Source organism: Carassius auratus, chromosome 4, assembly GCF_003368295.1.
Source record: "Carassius auratus strain Wakin chromosome 4, ASM336829v1, whole genome shotgun sequence".
In the NCBI taxonomy this organism is placed as follows: domain Eukaryota; kingdom Metazoa; phylum Chordata; class Actinopteri; order Cypriniformes; family Cyprinidae; genus Carassius; species Carassius auratus.
Window position 1 is genome coordinate 5,668,747 of NC_039246.1, and position 10,501 is coordinate 5,679,247.

A 10,501-nucleotide genomic window follows, 5' to 3' on the forward strand; every position below is an offset into this window, starting at 1 on the left:
TGATAGGAGGATCTGGTGGTTAACCGTGTCAAAAGCAGTGCACAGATCAAGCAGGATAAGTACTGAAGATTTGGATTCTGCTCTTGCCAGTCTTAGAGCTTCAACAACTGAGAGCAAGGCCGTCTCAGTTGAATGTCCACTTCTGAAGCCAGATTGGTTGCTGTCAAGGAGATTGTTGTGTGTGAGAAATGTAGAGACTTGTTTGAACACAGCTTGTTCAAGTGTTTTTGCAATAAAAGGAAGAAGGGAAACTGGTCTGTAGTTCTCTAAAAGAGATGGGTTGAGGTTTTTTTACAGGTAAAGATGGTAATACCTGCTCCTGCTCTACGTTACAGATGCAAAAATATTTTACTTGTAACCTAGATGATGTTTGGATACACACTGAGGACAATTGAGGGACTCGTTACAACAAAATGTTAAAACACTCACTGATGCTCCAGAAGGAAACGATACTTTTGAACAGAATGAAGATGTGTAGATTTTTCTTGTTTTGCCTAAATATATTTTATAATAATATTAATTATTCTAATTATTAGTTGTTGTACTGTGCTTCAGAGCTTGGAAGAAAGACCTACTTGTTTCCTAAAAGACAAAATAAGTTAAATTTACCCTGATCATTAAATTCAAAAGGTCTGTAAGCTCTCAATGCTTTGTGTTTTCTTCAGGAGCATCAGTGAGTGTTTGTTTGAGCTTTTTTTAATAATTGCATACGAGTCCCCCAGTTGTTCTCAGTGTGAAAAGATGGATCTCAAAATCAAGATGCTGGGAAACCAAAGAGTTTGTGGGACCTGAAGGAATTTTCTGAAGAACCGCAGGCAGTTTAACTGGTTTGGACAAACAAAGGGACTCGTGAACAACTATCACAAAAAAAAAGGATCATGGATCAACTATTTTCTCTTGTGCTATATATGTATGCCTAAACATATTTTTTGTTAAATATTTTTTTCAGGTCAGTACTAAATAAAATAAAAAATAACATCCATTTTGTATGATCCCCTCTCATTTTGGTAAAATATTTAACAGTTTGCAGTTATTGCAAAGTATATGGAAAAATATTGACCACAAGCTTGTATACACAAATAGGCATATTGAACGAAAGATGGCAGTACATTCTCGTTGTGTGCAGTACACCACTGAAAGACATGAGGGAGGCTTAAAGATACACTCGTGATGTTCACAGCGAACATACATTATTTTTCCTCCAGAGGGAAGAGATGCCCAAACTGCCACCTGACACTCGCATGTGTACTTGCTCCATTTATCTTTATAAAATGTTTTTTTTTTAAGAAATCCGAATCCAATAATCACAAATGACTGTGATTGGTCCACCTTGAGCAGCGCTGAGAAAAGTAACGTATATCACGTGCCTTATATATCGCCGCTTCATTAGCAGCGGTCTTGACAATAATTCCTACCCGAGTGATGGCATAGATTACCTATTAAAAACAAATACAAAGTGAAGATTTAAAAACTGCAGAATTGTTATTTGTAATGCTCGTTTCTGACCAACAACAGACAAAAACTCAAACCGATGAGCCCCGCCCCTCTAAAAGTTTACCTTTTGCTGTTTGTAATGCGCAGCTCACTTGTTAGACGCATGCGCAGTGTATAACGGAACGAGTCAACGGTCGAAGTTGGAAACAAGACTGATTGTCAATTCAAATAATATTTTCAAACAGAGAAGCAATGGGTGTGTATGGTCTTCTACCTTATAGTCATTTATATTATTTATCGTTAGATATGTAATGCTCACACCTTAGGGTGTATTTCACATGACTGGGCTGTTGATGTGTAGAGTATCATAGCCCTCATGTACACAGCTAGAACCTCATGCTGGATGAAGCTGATAGATTATTTACTGTCATGTAACGTTATTATTAGTTTTTATTTTTCGCTTTTGTTGTATGGTTCTGCATATAAATTAATATTTACTTGTATGTGTGTATATGCAAAACACAGCATAAACACACATGTATATTAATTGGTATGCCAATTATTTTATGTAATTTATTATTGTTGATTTCAGTATTAATCCTGAAACTTTTATTTAGAGGTTTACATTATTTGGATGTGGAATGAGAATTGTATTTAAAATCTAGATTCAGATATCTGAATAGCACTTTATATGGATAAATGCAAAATATATGGATATACATCTACATGAATGTTTGTATATCCATGTCTATGTAGAGATTGTCTCTCCTCTCTCCTCACTTCGCCTGCTGGTTTCTCCTCTGCGCCTCACGTCCGCCTTCATGTGGCAAGTTGTTCAGGACCAGGATGTGGAGCAATTTGGAAAACTGGAGGAATTTGTTTCTGTGATGACAAATCTTGTGCCAGAGCTCTTAAGCAGGAGGCAGAGGGCCACTTTGATAGTAGGGCTGAGGGCAAAGGTAAGATGTGTTTATGTACGGTAATTGTTTTCATGGAGGTTTGTGTTTATATATATGTATATATTTTTTTAATTTAATTTATTATAAAGCATAAATAAACACAACAAGAGTTGAACACTGTGCTGTACAGAAGGAAAAGGTAAAATAGAAAGAAAGAATAAAAATACAATAAATATTATTTATACAGATTGCCGGCAACAGTTTTAGCATCGTTTGGGGCTTGATCTTAGTGACTTCGGAGTCCTCTTCATTCCTAACGTTTCAAAGATGTAGGAGCCAGTTTTAGAGCTAAACTCTTTGTGAAATACTCTTAGAGCAAAAATGCAGGAGTCCTAAATTTAGGATTGACACGGCCATTAATTAAAGATTTTCTCCGAAATCAGCAAGTTTTGAGCTACTTTTTAAACCTTAAGATGTTTTGTGAATGTGGACCCTGACAAATAAGAAGGTGCCAGACCATTTAAGGACTTAAAAACAAAGAACAGAATTCATCTCTACCACACACTGGCAACCAATTCAGAGACATTCAAATCAGAGTAATGTGTTCTTGCTTACGAAGCCCTGTTAAAAATATTTAACCATTTGAAGCCATGAAATAAAGGACTATTTTTTTTTTTTTTGTGGTCAAATGTGGAAGGCCAACCACCCACTCTTATTTTTTATTTGTTGCTTTTCTGAAATGAGACTGCTATGATGATGTAACGGAGACAAACTTAGATGCTGTCCATCATGTATTTATGTTTTATGTCCACTATAATTGATCTTTTAGATGATTCTCGAGATGTGTCGAGGTGAGCTCCCAGCAGACCTTTGTACTGTCAAATCACACCTTCACCAAATTCAGACTGCTGATTTATTGAAGGTATGTCAAGTCTGGATGGTTTTTTAATCTATTGCACATCTGTTTGTTTTTTATATATAAGAGTAACGAACAACATCTTTGTAAATGACAAAGGAATTAAATGCTTACGGCAGGGTTACATTATCTTGTGGGAAGATAAACTGTCGCTTCTGAAATGAATATAGTGAAGAATATTAGTACGCATACGTATTTTGAGTTACATCCATTCAAATTTGTTTGACACAGATTGGTGTACATTCCATTTGCTACCGTTAAACTTCATTTATGTTGGCAGTAATGTTATTAATATAATTTCTTTTGTCCACAGGTGAGCGATACAGACATGGAGAGTTTACAAGACAGCGTACTTCAACTTGTCCTCAGCTTGCTAGAGGACTCCATGAAAAGAGAATATTTCTTTCAGGTCAGTGTCTTTAAATTGCATAATAAATATGATATCTTCCAGAAGAAATGTATGTGATGTATGTGTGCTATCAAGATCTATCAAAGGATGTTGTTATATATAGAGTGAAAGGAAATTAGTTGACTTGTGACTCAACTTAAGGCGCTTTCCCACCAACGTTAGCTAATGTGTGCATTGTAAGAATCTGGTTGTCCAGGGCCAGCAATACTAAATAAAGTGAGATTAAATCCATAAAATATTGTTTTATTGATTATTGCATGTTATTCAATCCAGGTCTTAAACTTTTTTTTCAGGAGATGTGTGTTGTAACTGCTAAAAATTGAAATAATATAAAGATAAATTGGGAAATAAACCCATGACCCCGGCATTGCTAGAATATGATACATGTTACTATGGTTTGTCTTTGAAGTGAAGTCTGCAGTCTTTATGTCAGAGACTTGAAAACACGTCAAAGACATTTGATGTTTTCCATGTCCAGAATTGCTATATTTGATTTGAGAGTGGCTGTGGAAGTTGCAAAAAAAAATTGTTTTATTATTTTTTTTTTTTTTAGATAGGTTTGCATGAAAACTTTAGATGAAAAAAAAAAAAACTGTTTCTGTATTTCAGGAAGTATTTCCAGTTGAGTATGGTCCTGACTTTGACAAAGCACTGCAAGTCCTAGTAGGATTTTTTCTCTCCAGATTGGAGCAACTTCTGCCTGTACCAAACTTCAAACAGGTCTAACCATATCCAAATTATTCAAGCCAGCTGCTAGTTATTAAGCATTTTTTGTTTATAAAGTGTTTCTGATTATTCATTTTCTTTCATTCCAGCTCTCATTGTTGCTCAACTGTCACCCTGGGGAGCTAGATGTATGTGTGGACTCGGTTTGTAAATCACACAACTTGCTATCCTTGCTGCAAATGGATGTTTGTGGGACCTTGGATAAAAATGGTAAAATTTTGTCCTTGAATGTTCATTTCATTCCATATGCTTCAGGTACCTTTATCGAACGTTGCTTACTTAGTTAATTTAGATATTTTACAGGAAGGCTGGGCACAAACCTAAGACATTATACTTCTCCCAGAATGCTGGTTTGAGAAATGTATAAACCAGGGCTCAAGACTGATTTAGGCATTTAGCATTTAGGGCTACATGTTATGACTTATAAAAAAAAAAAAATGTCCTGATTGTTTTGCGATCACACCTTCTGTTATGTTCACATATTAAACTGAGACATGTTCTATTAATTTGTGAACTTCTATTAGCCTATTTGTAGCACACTAATCGCAATAAGCTTTGTACTTAATTACTTTTTAATAAACAAAGGATCAGCTTTAAAATACTGCCAAATTCACAACGTAATTCATACAATAAATCTGGTTTTGGCACTCTTTAATGCTGTGATCGCTTTAGTGCCTCTGGAGCCATGACTGTATACAGTACTGCTCCTTTAACATCGCTGGATACCCTTGTTTGGTAAAGAAATGTTGAATTCATTCCAAGTCGCACCAAAACTGGTGAACCATGTAAGCCTCGGTGGAAGAATAGGACCTATTTTTATTAATGTAAAAAAAAAATACAGTTGCTGAGCACAATTGGTCAATGACTAATTATTCATATTTTTTTCATATTTTTATTTTTAAGTTCTTCCATCAATAGTGGAGGATCGAATAGTGTCATCGTTGTCATTGCCGCCTGTTGGTGACTCGGTCATTATAAACCCGCACAACATTGATGGCACATTACTGCCTATTGATTCTGAAAACCTGCCAAACCAACAACAAGGTGTCGACAAGGAAACTGTCAAAAGTGATCAAGATGTCCAGAATGTGGGATCCAGCTTCAGCAGTGAGTCCACAGAGTCCTCTAGAGACAGTAATGGAGAAAAAGAAGCCAACTCTAATGTCGATGAAATGCAGCGGTAAGTTACCATATTACTAGGTGGTTAGTTGCTGATATTGACTAGATCATTTATTTGATTATTCTTATTGATTTCGTAATGTATTTCGCATAAATGAATAGGTTAGTCCAAAATTAATTTCTATCACCCTCATGTTTTATACGTTTAATTTTTTTTTTTCTGTGGAACACAAAGCAAGATATTTGAAGACTATTTCTGCAGTTTTTTACATGCATTGAAAGTCATCGTGGTTCCATTGGAGTCATTTGTGTATGGTCAATCAATATCAATTAAGTTATTTTGAGTGTTGATGCTTTTAAAGGGTTAGTTCACCCAAAAATTATGTCATTAAGTACTCACCCTCATGACGTTCCAAACTCATCTTAGGAACACAAGTTTAGATATTTTTGATGTAATCTGTGAGCTCTCTGAACCTGCTTAGACAAAAACACAGCTGAAATGTTAAAAGACCCAGAAACGTAGGGAGGACATAAAACAGTCTATGCGACATCAGTGGCTCAACTTCAATTTTGCAAAGCTACAAGAATACCTTTTGTGTGAAGAAAACAAGAATTGTTTCCCCAAGAATGTTATCAACATAATCAGCGTTATGATCATCATGCACACACTTTCTCCTGAAAGTAAACAATACTGATTATGTTGATTACGTTCTGGGGAAAGCCACGCATGCATCCTGGTACCCCAAAATGATGGAAGACGTTAACTCTGGGAGAAGAACTGTTGAATAAATTGTTCTGCTCACAAAAAAGCATGATTGTATCTTTGAAACATTGAAGTTGAGCCACTGATGTCACATGATGGCCTTTCGCACCTCAGGAACCTTTTCATAGTACCAGAACTAAATGTGGAAACCCACTTTTGGGTGCACCTCAGGAACTAGGGGTACTGGACTGCCTTTTTCGAAAACCAGATTAGCTCCTACTCCGGAGCAGGGTCTAACCAGCACAACTGGTACTAACCGTGATGTAAGTAGACACTGATTGACCAGATGTGTTTGAAAACACTCTCACCTTCCATGATTTAAAATGCTGTGTAACATACTGTAAACATTGTGTTAACTTATTTTGCAAGTACGATGAACAGCGATAAATACACGGACACTGAAGTGCAGGCACTTGTAGCAAATGTAGCACTGCAAGTTGTCGTTGGAGATTCTTAATCCTTTCCGTTCTTTCAATCGTATATGTCGACATTCCATGTCCATTATTGTAAAACCCATACGATGAAACACCGACAAACACAACAAAAACACAGCTCCCATCACAACATCCTCCATTCTCCTGTCGTTTATGTTATTCTTCTTTCTTAACATTCTTGAATGCCACTCACAAATGACGTTTGGCGCAAAATCATCCCAGTACTTTAGTACTTTACATTTATTTCTAGAACTAAAGTTGGGCGAAAAGCCCTATGGACTGCTTTATCATTCTTCTTGGTACTTTTCTGGGTTTGGGAACGTTTTAGTTGTGTTGCTGTCTATGCAGTGTCAGAGAGCTCTCAGATTTCCTAAAGAATATCTTGATTTGTGTTCCGAAGATGAACGATATGAGGGTGAGTAATTAATAAAAGAATTTAAATTTTTAGGTGAACTAACCCTTTAAAGGGAACTTTTGAGAAGTTTCTGAGATTGTATCTTGAGCAAGAAAACAGCATTCAGCAATATATTTCAAGGTGGTTACTGTCAGACTGGTGTCAAAATATATGATGTGAGTGATATTCTCCATAATTAGTCGGTTTGTAATCTAAAAGTCTCTTTTTTGTGAGGACTTTGAGCACTTCACTACAGAATTTGTTCCTAAATTGAGATCTAATAGTTTTGTTGCAGATCCTATGTATTGTTTTTTTTTGTAGGACTAACTCAGAAGAGCCAAATGTGCCGTCATCCACCGATGATGCTCACAGAGGTACAGCCTCTCTGAATGTCTGTCGAGATTCTCAGGATATCTTTTCAGGATCTTTAAAGTAAACCATCTCTCTCTCTCTCTCATGTTTTCCTCTTAGGTGACTTAGTTTTTCAGACCGCTGTGCCTCTCCAACGGCCCTCTCTTGACACCTTCCCAAACACACCTTCCAAAGGCTTCCACTATGCAGGCAGGACTGTACATAAATGTCAACAGTGTACAAAATACTTCATCTATCTCTCTGATCTTGTCAAGCACCAGGAAATCCACACCCAGGCTGGGACCAATGAGTGTCCTCAGTGCGGGCAGGTTTTTGACGATTCAGCGCAGCTGGTGTCACACAGGAGCAACAACTGCAATTCCAGGGTTTTTAAGTGCATCAAATGCACAGCCCACTTTAGATCCCTCAGGACCCTATACAGGCACAACCGAGTGCACAAAGAGAAAACCACACATAAGTGCCCTGAATGTGGACGGCTGTTCACCAGTCTATCACGATTAGTCGGTCACCGGCGAACTCACCGAACTCCCACTGTTAAAAAGAACTACACTTGTAAACAATGCAACGAGACTTTCGGGTCGTACCGAGCCAGTTTAATCCACCAGAAGATTCACAAAGTTAAAGATGTTCGCCCTTCTAAACCGGAACGGCAGCCAGGAAAGTGTCGATTTTGTGACATGACGTTCACTGTTGACAGTGAATTAAGAAGCCACCTGAAGACCCATGCAGAGTTCAGGCCATATATATGCGACCAGTGTGGGAAGTGCTTTTCGGCCAACAGCAGCCTGCTTGCCCACCTCTCGAACCACACAGGGGAGAAACCTCTCCTTTGTTCGCAATGTGGAAAGCGATTTTACAGCAAAAACCAATTGAAATCCCACATGAGATGTCATTCGGGCGAGCGGCCGCACGTCTGTCCGTACTGCGAGAAGCAGTTCTCAATGTCTGGGAATTTGAAGATCCACATCAGAATTCACACCGGGGAGAAGCCGTACGTTTGCCATCAGTGCGGAAAGGGTTTTGTCTCCGCCGGATGCCTGCAGGTGCATCTGCGCTCCCACACCGGAGAGAAGCCGTATCAGTGTAAAATCTGTGCCAGGAAATTTGTGGTTTCGAGTCACCTGACGGCGCACATGTGCTTTCACACCGGAGAGCGTCCACACTGCTGCTTGCAGTGTGGGAAACGATTCATCCGCCGTTATGACTTGAGCAAGCACATGTACACTCATATTGGGAAGAGGCCGTTCCCATGTCCTCTGTGCCCAAAGGCTTACACGTGTCGTACACACCTAAACAGGCACATGAAGAGCCACAGTGTTTGACTTGAATCGTTTTGTCATTCTGAGTGCCTTGTGTGGAGGGAAATCAATCATGATCTTTAAAGCAATAGTTCACCCAAAAAATTATGACATTATTTACTCACCCTCACAACTTGTGTCTAAACCCATATGCTGGTTTTTTTGCACCCCCGTGGAACAGAATGACATTTTAGAAGAATATTTAAGCAAGTGTTTTCCAATTGACAGTTCATTTCAAGCTCTTAAAAATTACAAAAACAAAACAAAAAAAGACAGGATTGTATTAATAAAATAGTCCTTACAGCTTATGCACTATAGTCCAAGTCTTGTGAAGTCATTTTACTCATTTGTGCGAGTAACCAATTGAAATTGTTGTCGTGCCCTTTTACTGAGCTGTTAACTGTGACCAGATTGAGTCTGTTAGAAAGAAAGGTTGAATTACCACTAAATAAGTTTGCTCTGTTTCACAACACAAAGCTGGTATGGGACTACAGAATCCTTTCAGACATAAGAGTGAGTGAATAACTACTGCATTTGTTTTCTATTTGAGGTGAACTATATATTTTAATTAAAACTTGTTTCAACTTTATGTCCTGCCAAGCTGATGTCCCTGAACTGTGTGAGCTACAGTTGTTTGGTTTATTACAACAAAGTCGGCAACATTTTCCTGCATTACTGATGTGTAACACAGTTTCGTGTTGTGGATATTTTCTCTAGAATATAGGTCTGGAGCCCACTTTTTTTCTTTTAGATTGAGGTTTTTCAAAGATAATTTAAAGCTAAAATTATCCTCAGTTAGCAACGATTAATGAAATATGCTGAATAGTATAGCCTTACACAAAACACAAAACGCTGTGTTCACATGACTTAAAGTGGGAATTAAAAATCATACAAAACAAAACAGGTGTTGTGTCGTTTTTAAATACCATTTGAACATCAAATGCACAAAAAAATTGTTTTAAAAAGGCTTGACGTCTTAGTTATGTGGTAAATGTGTGTAGAAAAGCAACTCAATAGAGCACCATTAGGCATTATGCCAGCATCATCAGGATTTAAAGCCCTTTATGTACTAGTCATTTAGCAGACGCTTTTATCCACAGCGACTTAATGAAGACAATGGGATTATATAAGAATATATTAAAATACACCTGTTGAATGGATGTTCGTTATGATAAAAAAAAATATCGTTAAATTAACCATTAATTAACTATTTAATTAACTACAACAAGAGATAATTGTAAAAACAATTGCAGTCACAGTAACCTGCTCCGACCCCCTACATACACTTTTGTTGTTAATATTTATTTGTTATTGTTTTCATTTTATTTTTAATTATTATTGTTTTTTTTTTTGTTATGGTGTTTGCTATTGTTGATGTTCTAATATTGATATTATTTTAGTAAATATTAATTATTGCTAATCAGAGCTAATTATTGGTGTTACTGACGGTTTCAACGGCAACAACATAAACAAACGTTACTGCTCATGAGCATAGACAGTACATGAGCGCTTCTGTGGACCTAACTTAACTTCCGGTAGACTTCCAAACAGAATCAATAACAACAGCCAAGTCCCTCTAGCCCTCAAACCGTATTCACTTTATAGCCCTTAATCCTGTAATTGTGGACAAATGTGGGCACAGAGGACTCAGGTGTGATCCTATTTTTTATTTATTATAAATGTTATATTACTGTCTCCGATAAAGTTTTGTCTATCCATTTATGGTGCTTTTTTTAA

The 10,501-nt window shown here is 37.3% G+C and overlaps 1 protein-coding gene across 1 annotated transcript; it reads left to right on the plus strand.

Annotated features, from left to right (window-relative positions):
• The first annotated feature begins 1,580 nt into the window (after positions 1-1,580).
• Positions 1,581-9,665, plus strand: LOC113057052 (zinc finger protein 436-like). Its single transcript, XM_026224077.1, has 9 exons — positions 1,581-1,690; positions 2,191-2,393; positions 3,163-3,255; positions 3,563-3,658; positions 4,268-4,378; positions 4,474-4,594; positions 5,288-5,564; positions 7,416-7,468; positions 7,566-9,665. The coding sequence occupies exons 1-9, from the start codon at positions 1,687-1,689 to the stop codon at positions 8,786-8,788; spliced, it is 2,181 nt and encodes a 726-aa protein (XP_026079862.1). The 5' UTR covers positions 1,581-1,686; the 3' UTR covers positions 8,789-9,665.
• The last annotated feature ends 836 nt before the right edge of the window (positions 9,666-10,501 follow it).

Coding starts and splice junctions, on each gene's coding strand:
- LOC113057052 (XM_026224077.1), top strand. Junction 3,659..4,267: donor AAAGAGAATATTTCTTTCAG/GTCAGTGTCTTT, acceptor TCTGTATTTCAG/GAAGTATTTCCAGTTGAGTA. Junction 4,595..5,287: donor TGGGACCTTGGATAAAAATG/GTAAAATTTTGT, acceptor TTTATTTTTAAG/TTCTTCCATCAATAGTGGAG.